This window comes from Pocillopora damicornis, chromosome 5, assembly GCF_964200805.1.
Source record: "Pocillopora damicornis chromosome 5, jaPocDami1.2, whole genome shotgun sequence".
NCBI classification, from domain to species: domain Eukaryota; kingdom Metazoa; phylum Cnidaria; class Anthozoa; order Scleractinia; family Pocilloporidae; genus Pocillopora; species Pocillopora damicornis.
Window position 1 is genome coordinate 10360619 of NC_142674.1, and position 21120 is coordinate 10381738.

Consider the following 21120-nt stretch of genomic DNA (forward strand, 5'->3'; position numbering starts at 1 on the left):
TAGACTGCTCGAGTTGTGCAGGGAAAAGACATCGCAACTTGTACCGTGTAAAAGTGGATTGTTTGTTTACATATCAGACAATTATTATGCTAATTTGTCCTGAAAGTTTTTTATCTCAGATTTTGACCCATGTATAAGTCGAGGGCGATTTTTTGGACCAATTTTTAGGCAGTAAAAGGTCTACTTATACACAGGTAAATACAGTACATAGCACTTTAAGAAAAGGACTGCATTTTACTTTTTTAGTCAATCATATATTCTTCAGATTCAGGTACTTGCAATATGGACATGTAAGAATTTTTCTTAACGCGATAAACAACATGGAATTCATCATTTGCATATCTTTGAGGTTTGTTTTCTTTGAAGCTCTCAATCTTCAGTAGAGGTTAAACTTCCGGGAACAGTTATTGAAAACATGCCTTTGAGGTTTGTTTTCTTTGAAGCTCTCAATTTTAACAGGGGTCAAAACTCCATGGGGTAGTTATTGCAAATGTATCTTTGAAGTTTGTTTTCTTTGAAGCTTTCAATCTTCAATAGGGGTCAAAATTCATTAGAAAAGCTATTGAAAACATATCCTTATCCAAACATATTTCAGAGAAAAACACTTTTTGCCAATCAGGTTTGCACAAAGAATCTCCCCTCCCCCTTCTAACAATGTTGATGAAATGAAACAATCACAACATCTTGGTAGGTTGATAGAATGCACAATTTTAACATCATGTGGGAGAGAGGGAGGGGAGAAAATTAGATCAACTTCAATAAACTCATGTTAAGTATTCCATGAATTTTAACCTCCGCTGTCTGAAAATCATCCATTTTAGTTATTAAATTACTGTCAGCAGTACTGTACTGTAGTACTGTAGTGAATTTTTGATAAAGAACGATTCATAGGATAAAAAATGGTGATTATGATTTAGGCAAGGTGTAATTATTTGACCATAAACAATATTTTCCCTTGACTAGGAAAAAACATTGTGCTGGCTCAATATACACTGTCTAGAATAGTTTGATTACCATGCATTAATTTGAAGAAAAAGTGGGGAATATCATCATTTTTTGGTAAATCAGGGTAAGTGTTCCAAGATCTCCATTGTTCATGCATCCTTGCTGATGTAGAATGTTCCTGATGTAAATCCCTTTCATGCCTTCAAACATTCTCAGTACTTTGTCTTAATAAAATTGTATTAACTATCTAATTAATTTGTACTAAATAAACAGGCTGGACATGGTTTTAAATTTGTTTTGGATTACTTGAATGGGTTGTAGATGGTCAGATAGCTTTACAAAATACACCACAATTAATATACCCTCTATTTCTAAAGGGGATCTGGACTAGTACTCTGTGTGACATGATTTTCTACAAGGTGGTCCAAATATTTTATTAGTTATAGGGTATAAGAGGCAATTCAGGTGTTTTTCAAATATCAGTGGAAAATAAGTTCCTATGGATGTTTCAGTAAGTCCAGTAAGTTTGTAACTCATAACTCACAGCAAAAAATTGTGTTTAGGATGGTTAAATGCATGCTGTCCAAGATCATGCATGCACTTCCTTCACATGGTTCTATACAAAACAAAACTCCTGATCAAACTGTCAGCTTCTTTGCTTGTCAGTAAGCTGGAACTGTTCAATGTATTTCCTTGTACTCTTGAGCACTTCTTGGATTTGGTATTTCTGATTTTGGTGTAAATATATTCAGATCCTGTTATGTGAACTGTTTAGTTAATGCTGGATTCTCATTCCAAAAGTAATGTTAAAATTCACATGACACTTAAAGGGAACACATATTGAAAACATTTTTTAACAACTTAGTTGCCCACAGGAGTCAAGGGCTGAGAGAGTAAAGGAGGTTTTGTGATATTAATCCCAAAGAACAGGGGTTTTTCAGTGATACCAAATGCTACATTAAAGGCCGGGAATTGGTTAAATTGATATCGGACCAGTCTGGACAAGGCATTATCTCATACCCAGATCCTGAAAACAACTTGGCTGTAAAAGGTCTGGGTATGCAATATCACCAGGCTGGTGTAGCATCCTTTATTGTCCATAACCTAGGCTGGCTTATTCGTCTGTTTTAGAATTGTCACGAATTATGCTTTGTAAGAGGTTAATTATATTGTGATAATTTAGACATAAGCAGAATTTTTTTGAGCTAAAAAGGAGTTGTAGGGGATCACAAAACAATTAACAAATATATTCCATGTTGCCCTGTGTCAGTTCAGTGATAGATCAGAAGACATCAAAATGTAGTAAGAATGAAATAAGTAGCACATAAGGTAGAGCCAAGTGTGTCACCAATGTTTATACCATATTTTGATGTCTACTGTGGTCTTATTGCTGTGTAGACCCATGGCAACATATAATCTATATGTTTTAAATGATAAAAAGCAAACTACTGTTAATGGTGAGGTCATCTATGTGTCTGCCTCCTAATTGATCAAGAGATCATTATCAATAACCAATCAAAATGCAGCATTCAGTTTTTTTTATAGTCTGTTACTTAAAACATAAAAAAGTTCTCCATACTTTTGTTACCTTTATTGAGAGTGCCCAGGGTCCAACAGGTTCTGAGGAACCTTGATGTATTCAAAACCTAAATTTTACTTTTTTCTTTCTTATGGGGGGGGGGGGGGAGGAACTTGGACAGCATGGCAGTACGAAAGCTGAACAAAAGCCTGATAAGTGAAATGGAAGTTGATTCGGAAACTTCTTGTCAGTTTGAGTGTGTGGAGGCAGAGCGATGTCAGTCATACAACTTTAGAACCATAAAGGGCGACTCAGGGAAATTCAAGTGTCAACTGAGCGACTCTGATCGATTTTTTGGATTTGCCAACTTTACTGAAGACAAAGATTTTATTTATAGAGGACTAATGGTAAGCGAAATCTATCTCAGTGCATTGAAAATGACTTGTCACCAGCTCAGTATATGAAACATTGCATTTCAAACTGTGGTGGACCTTCACAGTAAAGAGACACCACGAACAAAAGCAGCCTAAACTTAATAAAATTTTACTATTACCTTTGAGGGGTTGTTTTTGCGATGAAAATTTGCTAAAAGGGTATGAAGAGAGAACAATTCAGGCTTATATTCGACTTGTATTATGCGTTCAATATCCAACCTTGCTATTTTTTCGTGCATATATATAGGCATTCCTCATGAACTTTCTCGAGTTTCCTGGGTTTGGAAATCTAAACGGTGAGTTCTGGCTTGGAAACGACAATCTTCACCTTTTAACAGCAGTTGATGACGTGATGATGAGAGTTGACCTGGAAGACTTTGACGGCAACATCACCTACGCTGAGTACAAGACTTTTAAGGTGGCAGGCGAAGCTGATAAGTATCAGCTTTTGTTTGGCGGATACAACGGCACGGCTGGTGACTCTATGACAGGACGACACAAGTAAGGAAAAACTGTCTATTGTATTGTATTGTATTCAATTTTATTGTATCTTTTTGTCCCTTTTTTCGTATGGTGTCCGTGCCGACCATGCTATTTATCAAGAAATTTTTCCATAAATTGATTAGTTTTTATAATTTTTAACAGAACTAATTCCCAAAATTTTTTACTTTGAATGAATTACGGCAATATTTGAGTTTTAATCTTCATCATTCCAGCCATATGAATTTTTCTACGAAAGATCAAGACAATGACATATATAGTCACCACTGCGCCCAACTGTACAAAGGAGCCTGGTGGTACGACCGATGCCATAGGTCCAATTTAAACGGATTATATCTCAATGGTCGACAAACCACTTATGCTAACGGAGTCAACTGGTACGCTTTCAGGGGCTATTAGGGACCTTACGATCCGACAACGGCGACGGCAACGGCAACGTGAGAAGTCTGGGTCGAGCGGGGCCACGTCGTGTTGGCGTTCCCGCCAAAATTGAGATTACGAATTTTACGAGCGAGAACGTTGACGACGGTCATTGATGTTTATCGTGTTTAAGTCAACGAAAGTTTTTTAGAAAGCCATGCCAAAGTTCCGTGACACTATTCTCCTGGCTCATGCTTCCCGTTTGATTAACGCTGAAGAATTCGTGCTTCTCTACGATTTACACAAGCCTAAAAATCCGGATTTACCGTACACTAACTACGAGTGTTTCGATCTCGACAAGATGACCGATGATGAATGTAAAACTGAGTTTAGATTTTACAAGAATGACATTTACAACTTGGCAGAGGTGTTTACTTTACCGGATCGGATCGTTTGCTACAATGGTGTAAATGTCGACATGGTTGAGGCATTGTGCATTTTTCTTAAAAGATTTGCCTATCCCTGTAGATACGTAGACATGATACCCAGATTTGGAAGGCCAGAACCACAATTGTGTATGATCTCAAATGCTGTTATGAACAAGATGTATCAAACATGGAACCGACTTCTCAATGATTTGAACCAGGATTGGTTAAGACCCGATCATTTAGAGGAGTTTGCCGTTGCAGTTCACAACAGGGGAGCTGCTCTTGACAACTGTTGGGGGTTTGTTGACGGTACTGTGAGGCCCATATGCCGACCAGGACAAAACCAAAAGTGCTTATACAATGGTCACAAAAAAGTCCATGCTATAAAGTTTCAATCTATCGCAGCACCCAGTGGCCTTGTTGCCAACCTGTTTGGGCCTGTCGAGGGAAAGAGACATGACAGTGGGATGTTAGCTAGATCTGGAGTGTTAAACCAATTGCAACGATTTTCAGTGGACACAAATGGGTACCCCCTATGTATTTATGGAGATCCGGCATATCCTCTTCGACTACATCTGCAAGGACCTTTTCGAGGGGCTGGACTAACTCCCATACAGTCTGCATGGAATGAATCTATGAGTGAAGTCAGAGTTTCTGTTGAATGGATTTTTGGTGATATAATAAATTATTTTAAATTTCTGGATTTCAAAAAAAACTTGAAAATAAGTTTAAGTGCTGTTGGCAAAATGTATGTGACATGTGCCCTTCTTCACAATGCTCGTGTTTGTTGTTACGGATCCACCACATCAGACTACTTTGATGTTTCTCCCCCAGAAATTGGGGATTATTTTCACTAAGTCTGCCAAACAGGTTTTACAAAAGTTACATAACACTTTTCCTTTCGAAAATTGAACTGCTTTTTAATAAAAAAAATTATGCAATCGAGAAAGGCTAACATATTGGAATTAAAGTGAAATAAATGCCACCAAAACAAACTATTAAATGAGAACAAATAATGGTGAGCATGTTTACAGAGAGTAATGCAATTCTATAGTTGGATAAGCCCTATTGCCTTGATAAAGGCTCAGCCCCAGTTTTGATACTGGCATAACATCAATTCGGCGACTTTCAAAGGTTGGCAAAATTAAGCAACATTTCCTTTACAACTATATATGTAAACAAGTAATTATTATTATAAATCTTTAATTTTTAACTTCCTTGAAAATGTTCAAGTTAATAAAAATGTGAACTCTTTGTGCATTTAAATGACCTCTTGCAGAGATTGACCAGCATCACTTCCCAGCAAACTTTTTCATTAGTTCCATAAGTGCAAGGGTTTGTTGTTGGTGCTGTTGCATCATGTTTGCATTCATTTGCATAAACTGCTGCATTTGCTGCTGCTGAAGCTGCTGGGTATCTCTAGTTTGCTTGTTCATCATATCCAATTGCTGTTGTCTTCCTTCCTGCTCCTTTGCTTGCAGTGCTAACTCTTGCCTTTTTATCTCCAATTCATCACGTTTTAAAGTAGCTTCTACTTCTGCCCTATCCTTCAGGTAAGCCAGAGTGCTTGCACCACTAGCTCTGCCCTTTTTCGGTCTTGCTCCTTGCTGTTCATCGGCATTCCTTTTGGCACTATCTTTAAAAGTTTCCAATGATCTCTTCCACATTTCCTCTGCTTTCTTTGCTTCTTCTTCCTGCTTTTGTTTTGTTTGATCTGTGATTTTGTCAGACTCATCAAAGAGTTCAATGGTTTCATCTAACAGTTGATCTAGTTCCTTGTCCTCTTCAGGGGCAATACCTGAGGCTCTGTCTTCTTCCCTGACTTTTTTCCTTCTTCTCTTTTCCATTGTTGAATAGTGGTCACGAACAGACCGTTGAGTAACACGGAATTGGGGATAAGGAATAGCATTTAAGGATACTGCCAGCTTTTCCCAATCATCTCCTCTCTCACTAGTTCCTTTCTTGTGCAGCCATGGCTGCAAAAGCATCAATTCCCTCAACATAAGCAATTCGTGTTCTTCATTCCATTTCATTGATTGACTGAAAGTGCAGTGCAACAAAAATTACTTCATGAGGAAGAAGTATCAGTATATCAGCAAAATTTGCTAACAATAAAATTATCATTGTATCTGAGATTTACTAGCACTTGGTCCTAATCATGATCAAAGTTTTTAAAACAAATAACATAACTTGCTTTGGGTGGTATTAACTAGATCATCATAATATTAGACAATATCTTTGTTTTCTTTAGTCCTCCAATAAATTAGCTGAACTTGTTGACAGATAAAGAAATGATCATGAGAATACATGATGGCTATCCTTTGCCTTCCAAATGAGGGAAACATACAATTAAGGTTGGAAGGACGCTTTCAAATGAAGACAGTCATAATTACTAAAAAAATGTGTAGCATTTGGAGCAAAATATTGGGCAATCAATAAAGTTTGGATTTTGTAAAATAATTCTTATTTAATTAGGAAACAGTGGAAATTATGTGAACGTCTCTGTTTTGTATTTGTTTTTGATTCAGTTATAAATAAAGCAATATTTGCGGTATCGGAATTCGTCGATATAACTGTTCAACCCAGCCAGTGAGTTCCTTGTAAAATAAGGTTATCTACGATTATAAATGAAAATTAGCTCAATGAAAGTATTTATACACTTTGCATCGGTCGAATCTAGTACCGCTGCCGACAAAATCTCTCTACTATTTCCTAGTAAACCCAAAATAAAATTAAGCTTAATTGTTCTCTTTTTTTGATCGAGAAAAAAGTTGGAAAGTAAGTGATAAGAAAGCTCAGTGATAGCGAGTGAAGTACAATCACAAACAAATACAAAGCAAAATAAGTCAAATCTCTCTCCATTCAGTTTGTGGTCGTATACTAAAGACTCCACGCTCTGTTCGTTTCGGATATTTCAAACAAACTAGTATTCTTTAAATTTAGTCGCAAAGTCTCGTTTTTACCTTGATTCCTTTGCCATAGTTGGGTTTTAATTTCCACGTTTTCGCACAACGTCAAACAAGGCTTCTAGACGTCCGCGCGTGAAGGGACACCGCCGTCTCAGAAATCTACTCATGCGCAGTACGTAACCGGAAGTAAAAAAGTCCCACGTCGCCGTCGCCGTTGTCGGATCGTAAGGTCCCTATTATTACTCTCTAAGACGCACTGAGATGAAAGTTAAAACCAAGGGATAGGATGGTTTCTATCGCGGGATAACAAATGCATGGTATCACGCATGACGTCATCAAAGCATCGGATTAACCCTGACTGACTAGTAGTTTTAGCATGAACTGCCGTAAAAGCAGGCATATTCTCATTCCTTGTCAATACTATCCGTATTTAATGTCATTTTTTGATGGAGACCTGGTATGTTCTTGGTTTATCTCAGGGGATTGTCCATATTGCCATTATTAGATTAACCTTTAGTTTGTTTAGGTTTGTATAGTTGCAAGTGCTCATTCTCTTTGTGGGAGCCTCACGTGGGTGCGAGTGTCCCGTTCGCGTCTCTTCCTTTTATGCCTGTTAAATATTTAGTAATAGACTCGTTTGGGCGGCAGGTATGTCGCCTGATAATGTCCGCGGCTAAGATATTGTCCGAAAAATTAATATGTGGTCGAGAAGCGAAGCTTCCGAGGCAAATGTGAAATTTTGAGGACAATCTCTCTGTGGTGGAGGGAGAAACCCTAACTGCATGATCATCTTGGCCAAGAACTGAAAAAAGAGTAATTTACCTCTTTTAAAAGATCTCAACTGCTAGCTATAACAAAACAATTTAGTCAAAACAATTTAGTCCCAGTCCCACCTCTAGAACAAAACTTTTCGCGTTATCAAAGGGATACAGTTTCTAATCACCTCATCCTTCATTTTCCTCCTGGAGAAGTTCACGCTCTGTGTTTTGTCTTAGGGGCTGGTGGCATAATTTTCTACAAGATTGTCTATTAATAGTTCAGTATTGGAGGCATTTCAGTATTCTTTACTATCATTAGCAGTGAAAGTTTTCATTCTCTTTGATAAAATGGGCCATACCATTCAAGGCTCCCCACCCCTGACATCAATCCCTTCTTCAGCTATAGTCCCATGATTTCAAGCCCTACGCGAACATGTTGTGTAATGATACTAAGGTGAATAGGTTGATATAGTAACAGTAGACTATGGTGGTGGGCTAGGCACGAAGTAGCATCCTTTATTGTCAAAAATCTGGGCTGAGTTTATTCTATAACAGGATTATCATAAGTTATGCTCCGCTAGAGGTAAATTATATTGTAGTAAACCATTTAAATGTTCATTCACCCCATGACATTGTAGATTCATTGCTTTTGCCAAGTACAGATTGTTAATGAATAATTGTTAAAACTACTGAGAAATGGTTGCAAACACAATAACAACTTTTGCATGTAATTGAACCCATCAACTTAGTCCCTCCTCGGCCACCGATAGCTTTGTGTCTGTAACGAGGTATAAAACGAAGTATATTTCAAGTCACCCGCGTCTGAAATGAGCTGTTTCGCCTCATGGCTTTAAGGACGAGGCTGTTTCACATATGATACACTTGTCTAAGCAACGGTTTACCACTAGACTTCCGGTAATTCCGATGGAGTCGGATGAACTCAATTGGATTCCGATGGACCCCATCGGATTCCATCCGTAGGAGTCCATCGGACAACATTTTTGCCCTCCCTGATGTTCATCTGACTTCCGGTTATTTTACTTCCGTAAGAGGGTGTCACGAATACAATTTTTTGAAAACCACAATTTTCATCGAAATCCATTGTTGTGTATTGGGCATGTATGGGGATTGCCGAGAGAAAAGACCCAAATATGAAAGATGAGATGAGAAGATGACAGAAGAGAGTCAGACGGTCACACAGTAGACTGCCGTCTTTATTTCGCGTGAGCGGCCCGTTGTTCGTCGTCATTTCAGCTCCTTGACATCCTTTCAGAGCCGTGTCGCTCATCGGAATTTACCCTATCAGAGCCTCATTAATGAAGGAAAAAGATATATAGGATCTACAATCTAAGTCGCTTGTCGGAATTTCAGACGACACAGGTCACAGAGTAGACAGCTGTCGTAATTTCGCGTGAGCGGCTCGCTGTCCGTCGTCATTTCAGCTCCTTGATATCGTTTCAGAGCCGTGTCGCTCATCGAAATTTACCCTAACAGAGCCTCATTGGTGAAGGAAAAAGATATATATAGGATCCACAATCTTCGGGAAAAAAAGGCGTAGAGTGCGTCGACTATAAGGCTCAAGATGAAAGAAATGCATGGAATCATTACAAAAACAAGCAATGGGCGTAGATTCCAGCTACAAAATTCTCAGTTATTGACTGTTTCCTTGCAGACATAAAATCTCAACTGTTACACGACCAAAATCAGCCTGTGGCAAATATTCCAGTTTTCGATTTTCTCTCTTAGCCGCGAGAAATGTCATTATCCAAGACACTGAGTACTTAACTTTCGGTTTTTCTCTTTTTATTTTGGTCATCTCTCTTTCGAACGTCACTTTCTGTGAGCGATGTGAGAAAATTGTGACAAACGACCTTGGATTAAGAATGGTGACGGTTTTGCCATTCAATCATCAACTTGAGTGAGTGGTGCGTAAGGTGAGTGATGTGTCAGTAGCTGATTGGCAACATCAACCACACGAGAAAAGTTATCGTATTTTTTCGCGTGTGTTGTTACGGCTTTTTTCAGGGCTGTAAATCCTTGTATAAGATCACAGTTTACATGATAAAAATCAATTTATACCTTAAAAAAGAACATTCTACACAGTAAAAAAAATCGATATTGACAATATGAAAGGAATTTTCTTCGTAAAGAATAGTTTTTTAAAAACGAAATCAGAATTTTTCGTGAACACCTTCCAATGAAATATGCAAAATAGTCTATTCAGTCCCAGTCCTTAATTGTCAAGTTTCAACTGAAGTGTGAGCAGAGCAACGGCGCCCAAAATGTGTGAGGCTGTCCACACAAACATAACAGAAGGTACCCAAAGTACAACAGAGGTAAGATTCGGAAAAGACTACTACAATTATTTCGACACCAAAACCTACTTGAATTCTTATTTCACTGGAATTTCCGAAGAAACTCCCTCTCACTCTCAATTTGCCATGCGTAATTTCCACGAGGCTTGGTCCAAAATGCCCGAGGGAAATCTTCGTGTGTTAGAATTTGGTGGAGGACCAAACATTTCTGCTCTAATCAGCGCCGAACCCTACTCGAAAGAGATAATTTTTGCCGAGTACAGCGAAAGGAATCGGCGAGAAGTAGAGGAATGGCTGCAGAAATCACCTGATTCTCATGATTGGTCATCGTATTTCAACTTTGTCGTCCAGAACTTGGAAGGAAAGACAAGCGAAGAAGTGTCAATTCGACAAGAAGCACTGAGGAAGAAAGTGACCCATATTCTATCGTGTGATATTGGATGGGAGGACCCGGTAAAATGGCCATCTTCGTGGTCCACACAGATTCGATCGTTTGATGTGATCACAACAAATCTGTGTCTAGAAGCTTCCGTGACATCTACAGAAGACTATCGTCACGCGATCGCCAAGCTGTCAAGGTACTTGAAAGCTGGTGGATATTTTGTCATGCTTGGAGTTCTGGGCGAGAGTTTTTACATGGTTGGTAATGAAAAATTTTATTGCTTCCCTCTGAGTAAGAGTATTATTGAGGAAACTTTTGCGGAAGAGGGATACCAGATTCTTGATCTGAAGGTATTTACCTTAGATCCGACAGTGACAAAGGGGAATTGCAATGCTGAAGGTTTGTTCTTTTTTAGAGGCAGGTTTGACGCGCATGCATAGCCCATCTAGATGTCAGTTGTAATGATTGCTGATGGCTGTTCATTGAAAAGCAGAAAAGTGGCTAGTGCTCAAAAACTAAGTTATTTTAGGCACAGTTTTTATACTTACTGTGGTCTCATTAGAAAGTAATAATCAAATTTTAAGGTTCTTCTAGTCTTCACCTGTTTGTACCAGATCTTTTCTGTTACAATGCCAATTGCTTCATTTTTTTTTCTTGTCCTTGTGCTTCTAGTTTGTTTATAGGTTCTACAGTCCAGCATATTAACCCTTTAACTTCCAAGATCAAATTGTTAATTCCCCTTAAGCTGCAGTGCATTTCCTTGTGAGAATTTGGTGTTAGATCAAGATAACAACTTCTACCTCATAAGTTTGAATATTCTCATCACTTATTTGCTGGATAATGTAATGATACTATAGGGAGAAGTTTCATGTTGATCACTTTTGGGAATTATTAAAGGAATGCAAGGAAATGCCTTGGGAATAAAGAAAAATATCAACTAATAACTAATAAGTTGATCCAATTCCAGATTGTAACATCCAAAGAATTGTATGGGTAGTAATGAGAATTACTACTGAGATCTTGGGAGTGAGAGGGTTAAAATATCAATCACCACATTTTGTACAATGATCATTTCCTTGCATCCCTTTAATAATGTAGTAATAATTGATGTGTGACATGATTTTCTACAAGGTGGTCCAAATATTTTCTAAGTTATAGGGTATAAGAGGCAATTCAGGTGTTTTTCAAATTTCAGCAGAAAATAAGTTCTTATGGATGTTTCAGTAAGTCCAATAAGTTTGTAACTCATAACTCACAACAAAAAATTGTGTTTAGGATGGTTAAATGCATGCTGTCCAAGATTATATACATGCACTTCCTTCACATGGTTCTATACAAAACAAAACTCCTGATCAAACTGTCAGCTTCTTTGCTTGTCATTAAGCTGGAACTGTTCAATGTATTTCCTTGTACACTTGAGCACTTCTTGGATTTGGTATTTCTGATTTTGGTGTAAATATATTCAGATCCTGTTATGTGAACTGTTTAGTTAATGCTGGATTCTCATTCCAGAAGTAATGTTAAAATTCACATGACATTTAAAGGGAACACAGATTGAAGACATTTTTTAACAACTTAGTTGCCCACAGAAGTCAAGGGCTGAGGGAGTAAAGGAGGTTTTGTGATATTAATCCCAAAAAACAGGGGTTTTTCAGTGATACCAAATGCTACATTAAAGGTGAATTGGTTAAATTGATATTGGACCAGTCTGGACAAGGCATTATCTCATACCCAGATCCTGAAAACAATTTGGCTGTAAAAGGTCTGGGTATGCAATATCACCAGGCTGGTGTAGCATCCTTTATTGTCCATAACCTAGGCTGGCTTATTCATCTGTTTTAGAATTGTCATGAATTATGCTTTGTAAGAGGTTAATTATATTGTGATTAGACATAAGCAGAATTTTTTTGAGCTAAAAAGGAGTTGTAGGGGATCACAAAACAATTAACAAATAGATTCCATGTTGCCCTGTGTCAGTTCAGTGATAGATCAGAAGACATCAAAATGCAGTAAGAATGAAATAAGGGGCACATAAGGTAGAGCCAAGTGTGTCACCAATGTTTATACCATATTTTGATGTCTACTGCGGTCTTATTGCTGTGTAGACCCATGGCAACATATAATCTATTTGTTTTAAATGATAAAAAGCAAACTACTGTTAATGGTGAGGTCATCTATGTGTCTGCCTCCTAATTGATCAAGAGATCATTATCAATAACCAATTAAAATGCAGCATTCAGTTTTTTTTATAGCCTGTTACTTAAAACATAAAAAAGTTCTCCATACTTTTGTTACCTTTATTGAGAGTGCCCAGGGTCCAACAGGTTCTGAGAAACCTTGATGTATTCAAAACCTAAATTTTACTTTTTTCTTTCTTATGGGGGGGGGGGGGGGAGGAACTTGGGGGTCAAAGTCTTCCACTTCCCCATACCACGTTCTCCCGCCTCCCGACTCCCACCCTTCATTGTCTCCACCCTTTACTGTCTTCAGGTTAATCAAGAGGATCAGAAACCCGGGTTTAGCGTCGTCTAAATTAAAAAATTGCGTTGAAAAGTGAACCACCCCTAACTCCCCAGTGCGAAGCGATATTCCTTTGAAACAGGTTTGCACCATGAGGCAAAATCTTCAGCAGTTTTGGAAGCGCAGTCGTACGGAGCGAGCTCCCATTAAGGTCTTTCATGAAGGGATTTTTCGTTGCCACATTGAAAAATTCTGAGGCCGATTCGCTTTCTTTGCTGGAGATTTTCGACAGCTACAGCTTACCAGACTCTGAAGTATAAGTGGACATGTGTCGTGTGTCATGCTCTCTCATGACCTATGACGTAATCGAATTGAAGGGATTTCCAATTTTTTAATTTATCAGGTAACTCGTTTGACCATTTGTGAAGTTTGCAAAAAAATATTTAAATATTTCCAAATTCACCGGAAGTAATACTGTTTTTCCAGCCCGAGTACAAATTTACGTTTTCCTACTTCCAAAATTTTCTTTTAAGCATTGGTGGATGTTAAATAAAAAGTTCAAAACTTTGCTAGATAAGTGTTTTTGACGGAATAATTCCCAGTAATAAACGACAAATTATCGCCTTCTTTATTTCTGTTCCCGCTTCTCGCCCTCATATAGATCCCGCTTTCCACCCCCTGTTCTCCCGGGCTCCCGCCCCTCTGTCCCCCTCCACTTTCTTTAACTGAGTCAGTTTTAAGTGATACCCAAAACCTACAGACTGCGCAAATTTAAAGATTTCATCCTTTAAACTTCGGCGTTATACAAGGATTGCCTACGATTCCCTAAAAATACAGTATTTTTTCACGCGTTTGATATCGCCAATTAGCTGCTGACACGTCACTCGCCTTTCGCCACTCGCCTTTTGCCAATTAGCTGCTGGCACGTCACTCGCCTCTCGCGCCAATCCGTCCGGTTGACGAATGAACGGCAAAGCCTTCACCATTCTTAATCCAAGGTATTTTGACAGAATTTTCTCAGATTAAGGCTGCTAAAACACTGAAAAATCCCTTTCGCTTACAGACAGTGACGTTCAAACTTTGCTAGAAGGGAAAGAAAACAAAATACGAAAAGAAAAACCGAAAGTTACTTATTCAGTGGCTTTGGTAATGGAATTTCTCGCGGCTGAGAACGAAATTGACAACTGGAAGATTTGTCACAGGCCGATTTGGCCATTTACCTGAAAGACTTCTTCTGTCAGTAAGGACAAAGTCAATGAATGAGAATTGAATTTTGTAAATTGAAAATTACGCCCATTGTTGTTTTTGTAATCATGATTCAACGCATTTTTCCATCTTGAGCCTTAGCGCCAACCCTCTGAACGATTTTATTCGGGAATTGTCGATTACTCTATGATTTTCATTCATTAATGAAGTCTGCTTAGAATGATTAGGGAGATTAAGGAGACTAGCGAGTGGTTTTGGATGCGTCCTCGTCATTTCTTGGGTCCCGACATTTTCTCTACGTCGGGACCCAAGAGATCCATTAAGATCACTGATAAGTGATCTTAATGGAACTCTTGGGTCAAGTGGCACTTATGGCACACCTCCGCCAATATCATTTACTGCATAACTTGCACTCATTGTAAAAAGTTATACATTGGTGAAACAGGAAGAAAACTGGGTGACCAATTCAGAGAACACCTTCACGACGTATAAAGAAATTAAAAGGACGCATCTAAACCAATGGCCAATTTACGTTATGAACTCAGTTGATAACACTAAATTACCCTGATATACTCCCCCTCCAACGCAGCATCACAGTTTCTTTAGAAACGTACCCCCTTTTTTAATTTGTCAGGTAACTCGTTTGACCATTTGTGAAGTTTGCGAAAAAATATTTAAAGAAACGTTTGCCGCGATATAATTTGCGAAGCAGAAAGTCAGCCGTTCCCGTCGCTAGAAAACTTATACGCCTGAACTAAATAGAGAAGTGCAAGCTTTTTTGTCCGAAGAAGAAAATTGTACACTATTGTTTAAGTTACGATTCCATCCAAGTCCCTCGCCGCTAACGGCACGCGCAACCCGTTTTGACGAAGAGTTTCAGCCGATTTAGTCCAACGGCCCATTAAGATTTTCGACAACATTTTTCAGTCAGAGCCAAGCCAATAAAACGAATACAGAAGCCGTAAATATTAGCATTGATCTGAGTGATTTTACCAAGCGTAGGAGCAGGGCAAAGGCGTTTTTTGATCAAGAAATATTTATTAACTTTCACGCCCTAACATTAGTATTAATATTCCCCACACTGTCTCTTGGAGATCATTTTCTTTCTTCGCAAGACCTATCACGACTGATGTGCGGGTGATATTGTAAGGATGAATTGAAAGCTAGTCACTCTTAGGAGTTAAAGGGTTAATTCCAGTCGTGAAACTACTCAGATATAGCGAAAAAACACTTCAAATAAGGACGGCAACAACTTAAGTACTCCTGCCAGTTGTCATTCATCTAGCTAAGCCCCCTTGTCCACCACTGTAAGGTTCATGTGGATAGATTTTTACCTTTAGGTCAATAACATGGTGGGTGGATTTGCAAAAAAATGTGGAAAATATTTGTTTTTCACTGTACGGAGTGGGAGGGCTGCGATGAACATTTTGCCAAAAGAATGGAATAAAAAACTATGTTTATTTCGTTTCGTTTTAATTTCTTTTTTGTATCATGAAGCACCTAAAGCGTGTTGAAAAGTTTTCACCACCAAAAATTAAACTTACCTCCAGTGATATGACGTATCACGCATTTCGGAGCAGCAGTTTATTCTTACCAAAGGGTCTTACCACTGATGGACATCTCTTGTTGGGATTAATTTTGTTCTCAACGAGTTGTCTCTTAAATGTTCAATAAAAGACACAAGGAGCCTTCTTGTGCCTTCAATAAAGACAAAAACAAAAAACAAAAAACAAAAGCAAAAAAGTGCCTTATCTTTCGGTGAGATTAGTTCAGCGCCGAACGTCGGCTCTGAGCAACTGTGGCAGGACTTGCGGTTGACAAGAAACATCTAAAAACGCCCGACACACTACGATAATTCAAGAACTTGTTTAAAGCGAGGTGGTGACTTAAGTTATTTCTTTGTCTATCACTACAAAACTTATTTAAATGAACATTAATATATTTATATGTTTGCTCAAAACGTTGAAAGCGTTCAGAAAACGTTTAGGTTGATGGGATTATATTTCCATGCACTCTACTAAAGGCAATCTCTACATGACGTCAATATTATTACCAAGTTACTTTAAATGATATCAAATATATCCTAACGCAAGATGTGTCAAGCCAAATTAAGGCAAGTATATAAGTAATATCTGTGACAGCAACTGGTTTTTGAAACCAAGTGAGCTCATGATTACCGTTCGTCAGATTTTTAACAACCCATTCAAGAACCCGTTCTTTCTGTGCGTAATCCAGCGTTATTGATTCCATTTTCTTGAACTCTTATATCTTCGGAAACATTTGGGGACTCTTCTAAAGGTGCTGTTCTATTACGAGCTGTTCTTCTACGAGCTAATAACTTGAAAAACTCGCGGCGGAATCGATTATTGAGTCCCAACAGGATTAAAGGGTTTATGGCAGGATTTGTGTGACCAAAGAGATTCATGGACACCATTACAGCTAGTGGAAAGCGCGCATGGAGAGTAGGAAAGTATGACAAAAGAATGTGCTGGGCATGTGTGGGAAGCCAACAAAGTGCAAAAACGATGACGATGGTGATAAGCATCGTGATAATTTGACGTTTTCGAATCGTGTTATTCTGTTGTGCATGCAATGGTCCACGTTGTCCAGGTGCATTGTGCTTCCAAAGCTTGCGACAGATTGCAGTGTACAGGACGGCAATGACAAGCAATGGAACAGCGTACATGGCGACAAATGTGGAGTCGTAAAATGTCCGTTTCATCATCACGGGATCTCCAAAAGTGGACCAGTCACGATCACAATGGATTTGGCCGTTTATTTCAGTAGTAACTGCAGATATTCCAACGGGACTCATAAGCACGGCCGAACTCAGCCAAATACAGATTGTGATGACCCACACTTTTTGAAAGATTCTGATCGTCCTGTATGGGTACACGATTGCAAAGAACCTCTCAAACGCTATGAAGGTTAGAGTTGTCGTCGAACCAGCAATTGGTAAATGGGACATGAAGAATATAACATGACATGTGAAGTCACCAAAAGGACCTCCTATCCAGAGAGCTCTTACATGAAGTCGGATGACAGCCAGCGGAAACATGAACACAGCAAAGAGAATGTCGGCTGCTGCCATATTTACCAAAAGAAGGTTTGTAGGACTCTTCATTGCAGGCGTTCTCAGCACCAAATAGACAACAAAAACATTGCCGAGTATAGCAGTGATAAAGAGTACCAAGTAGATAACCGAAATGATGACTTTTCCGAACTCTTCCATCTTAGATTAGGCTTTCTTGGAGCAATATCTGTATAACTGAGTTAAATGATTTCAAATTAGTCGATCCACAGGGTCTCGCGATAGAGATTCAAATAAATTCAATTGTGGAACCGTGTTTATGATATAGGCTTAAATATAACAATAAATGGCATTTTTAGCCACAAACCAAACATCCCAATGTATGTGACGCCAACGAGAAATTAATTTGATTGCTCCCAAATACCAATAATTGAACAAAAAGGTTCTTAGCGACTAAATGACATGAATGTCTTACATTTCATTTAATAGTGCCCGTCGTACTTGACTTTAATTTGTAAACTTTTACAAAGGCTCTATGGCCTACAACCGGGAAAACCGAAATTAATTTGAATAGATATAGCAATAAATGTTAAAAGACGAAAGGTAAGGTAAGCTAGAAAATGAATCGTTTACACCCACGTCCTCCACTTTTATGCTAATAATCCACAGCAAGGTATCGATTTTAATGCGATAGAGAAACCAACCATCTGTTTGGATGATAAAATTATGGAATTAATGAAGACATGTCTGTTAAGTAGCCTTGGATTTGAAATCATTTTGGCAAATTTTTTTAGACGAAAAGTCACACCTTAAATTTGTATATACCAGCACTAAAGTAACAGAATAGAAGAAGGTAAATTACGCTTTCAAACAGCCTAGAGCAATCCACATGAGATCATGTGCTGAATAGATAAGAAATCATCACGATTCCTTTTCAATGTTAATCAGTTACTTATTCTTATCTTGCCGATGTTTCTTTCAGGTCTTAGGCTTCTAGATTTCCAACACATCACATGAATAACCTTAGTAAGGACTCACACTACAAAGGGGAAGCTAAAAACTCGTCAAAAGGAACTTGCATTAGATAGTGAAATTCTAAAACAAGGTGTTGATTATTGTGGAACACCTCACAGCTCTCATTGCTACCCAGATTCCATCTTAAACCCACGTCTATTCACGCAAATTTCGACAATCACGAATGACGTAGTTTTCGAGGAGGATGGGTTTTTTCTGGAAAACCTACCATACGCAGAAGTCACGCGAAATTCTCACCGTGTGTCAGTTGCAATTTTTCAACATCCTCATTAGTGAGGATAGTGATGACGTCATATACCGCTTTTTTGTGGGTGTTTGTGCAAACAGTCAGTGGAAAAAGGGCGAGCGATACATTTGTGAAGCTCTTAGAAGCTCATAGTGTGTGATTTTATCGGTGATGTTAAAAGTCAAAATGTATTTATATTTTTAGAGCAGCAAATTTGTTTTGTCAGCTGTCGCAATTACTTAATGGAGAATAAAACAAATGCTGAAACTGTAAATCAACTGTTTGTTTTCTCACGTCCCAAAAAACCCCCAAAAAAAATATGTTGACACTATTGCATTGCTCTCTGCCAAAATGTTGCTTTCATCTTTCAAACTGAAATAATACTCATATCTTCGTGTCGACGTATAATATCCCCTTCGATTGATTTACAGGATGTTTAACTGATGTAGAAATGAATGTCGAACATATTTAGGTCTGCGATATTGCTTTCAATAATGACCTTTTCATTTGCTTGACAGACCAGATGAACGTTTTTCGTCGGTCAAAAAAAGGATTATGGTAGTTAAACCATAACAAATAAACATATTGCGAACGTTTTGATCATGCAGGTAAAAAACATAGACAGGGATTAGCATAATGAAGTTTTATCGCTGTCATCTGAATATGGGCACGAAAGAGTTTCGACACCCTTCGAAAAGCATGGCAAGCATGGTGTAAATTGCTGCATTAAATTACCCCAGACATTGAAGACCACTCCATCGGCAGAATCAATGATCATATTCCCATCACTTAACTCAACTTCATAAAAGAAAAAACAAACACGGCCTTTTAAGATATAGATTTACAAGTGGTTGATAAGATTTCAAATTCAATGAGATAATAAATTGCAAGGAAGTTTCAAAATCGCCAAGCTTATGTGCATCATTTTCTTTGCAGTGATTAAAAGATTTCGATTCTTCAAAGTCCTTAACTTTGTGATAGACATCATGGGAATTTGAAGGATTTTCCCCCAATATTTATTTCCCTTGTATTTTTAAAGTGTTATGCTTTCTGACACTGTAGAGGAAGCTTTAATTAATGAAACTCAACCTAAAGAATCAAAAGAAATGGACAAAACAAAACAGAAAAAAGCGATCATAAAGGCAAGGATTCTGAGCCTGAGTGCTACAAGGTTTTCTTAAATATGTAACTTTTTCTCGTTTTTCTCTAACTCTTGTGCGCAACGTAAATATCATACAGTGTCACCCTCTTTCCAATGTGTCGTCGATTGTTCAAGTTATTCTTGAATGTTATGAGAATCACATCTTACCTCTCCTTTCTATGTTGAATTCATCCTTCATTCGGTAAATTGGCTGACACTCCCTCTGAACGATAAAACTGCGATGTTTACAGAAAAATAAGGTAGACTTTGTATATGTCGACCTCTTGTTGGGACTTGCCATAAAACTGATTAATGACGCAGTGAGACAATATGGTAGTTTTTAAAATCCTAGTTTTAATGACTGTTTTAAAACAGCTGTTTATGTCTTACAATCAGGTTTTTGCCTCATGCCATTTAAAGAAATGCTAATATGCCCTCCTGTTTGCTTTACATAAAAGTTTCGTTTAGTTTCGGAAAATTCAAAGTTAAAAGTCGGTCGACTGGATGTTCAAAGGCAACAAGGCCATCGATCCATTAACGAATACTTGTCAATCACAGATATACTTTATCTGGTAAATTTTCCGACCAGGTCATTGATTACATTAAATATTCATAGCTTAGCCGTTGTTTTGATTTCTTATAGCGATCAAAAGACTGTGATGATGATTTAGTGTAGAAAGGGAAAGATTGCATGACCCTACCCGCGGCCAATTTCCTAATTGAAACTAAGGATTATCACATTAAAATTTAAAATCTTCACAGGATCGTATGGATAAAGTAGATCTTAAAATAATCATTTTTCAAGGCAAACAAACACCATGAAGGCAAGGATAAAATAAAACAAAAAAGTGTGGTTTAGGAAAGCGGAGATTATTACAGACACCAAGAGGGAAGCTTGTAAAACAAATTTAGGCCAATTTTTCAATCAAGTTAAGCAAATATTTGCAAGCCCTGAAAATTTAAGCATCTTTGCATTGACTCCCATGTCCTCTTGACTCCTAGATCAGTAGACTTAAGACTGATATCTGTTTTATACTATGCATTGTGGCCGATTTTTATCGAAAGATGACGGAAGATTAACTTTTGTCAGTTTACTCAGAATGAAAGGGAATTCAGAGCCATTATCTTTTCCAAGATTGATTTTCGCGCACGCAAAAAGTCAGATGTTCGAAAAACCATGAAAAATAGATGTAAGACAAAGATGAAATACGCGTATCTCTGAAGTTTTTATCTCTAGCTTTGAGGTAGAGGTAGTCATTGTTCAAATTACGTAAACTTCATAAATTTTCCATTTGTTGATATGAGATTGATAGAAGAAACTGAAAACCGGCTGACTTACACAAAACGCCTCAAAATGTTAAATTTATACCTGCAAGCTGCGTCAGTCAGCTTAACCAGTTATGGCTGATTAAAAGGTACGTTTTCTCCCTCTATCTACCGAAAAGAAAGATAATAAAATAACACGATCAC

General features: G+C 38.0%; 5 protein-coding genes and 1 pseudogene across 7 annotated transcripts in view; 4 read left to right on the forward strand and 2 right to left on the reverse strand.

Moving 5' to 3' along the window:
• Positions 1-1236, forward strand: part of LOC149045141 (indolethylamine N-methyltransferase-like) — a 3422-nt gene extending 2186 nt beyond the window's left edge. Inside the window, exon 1 of the mRNA XM_089206629.1 lies at positions 1-1236. This exon is cut by the window's left edge and continues 2186 nt beyond it. The gene's annotated coding sequence lies outside the window, so the exon portion shown is untranslated.
• A 1410-nt stretch (positions 1237-2646) lies between these two features.
• LOC149045142 (ficolin-1 pseudogene) lies at positions 2647-3798 on the forward strand (annotated as a pseudogene). The gene is made up of 3 exons (XR_016186469.1): positions 2647-2871; positions 3146-3399; positions 3615-3798. The product of XR_016186469.1 is annotated as a ficolin-1 pseudogene (transcript).
• Positions 3799-3855: 57 nt separating this feature from the next.
• LOC149045143 (uncharacterized) lies at positions 3856-5178 on the forward strand. Its single transcript, XM_089206630.1, has one exon. The coding sequence runs from the start codon at positions 3977-3979 to the stop codon at positions 5042-5044; it is 1068 nt and encodes a 355-aa protein (XP_089062756.1). The 5' UTR covers positions 3856-3976; the 3' UTR covers positions 5045-5178.
• On the reverse strand, positions 5087-7336 carry LOC113668262 (uncharacterized). The gene is made up of 2 exons (XM_089206632.1): positions 7151-7336; positions 5087-6227 (listed from the first exon to the last, which is right to left on the reverse strand). The coding sequence occupies exons 1-2, from the start codon at positions 7165-7167 to the stop codon at positions 5480-5482; spliced, it is 765 nt and encodes a 254-aa protein (XP_089062758.1). The 5' UTR covers positions 7168-7336; the 3' UTR covers positions 5087-5479.
• A 2685-nt stretch (positions 7337-10021) lies between these two features.
• Positions 10022-12836, forward strand: LOC113682356 (indolethylamine N-methyltransferase). 2 transcript variants are annotated; one of them, XM_089206631.1, is made up of 2 exons: positions 10022-10190; positions 10314-12836. In XM_089206631.1, exons 1-2 carry the CDS (start codon positions 10137-10139, stop codon positions 10989-10991), a joined length of 732 nt encoding a protein of 243 aa, XP_089062757.1. In that variant the 5' UTR covers positions 10022-10136; the 3' UTR covers positions 10992-12836. The 2 variants fall into 2 exon arrangements, with proteins under 2 accessions (XP_089062757.1, XP_027055318.2); XM_027199517.2 differs by having other exon boundaries at positions 10024-12836.
• A 2510-nt stretch (positions 12837-15346) lies between these two features.
• LOC113682368 (QRFP-like peptide receptor) lies at positions 15347-19916 on the reverse strand. The gene is made up of 2 exons (XM_027199529.2): positions 19819-19916; positions 15347-17485 (listed from the first exon to the last, which is right to left on the reverse strand). Exon 2 carries the CDS (start codon positions 17447-17449, stop codon positions 16421-16423), a length of 1029 nt encoding a protein of 342 aa, XP_027055330.2. The 5' UTR covers positions 17450-17485; positions 19819-19916; the 3' UTR covers positions 15347-16420.
• Positions 19917-21120: the final 1204 nt, after the last annotated feature.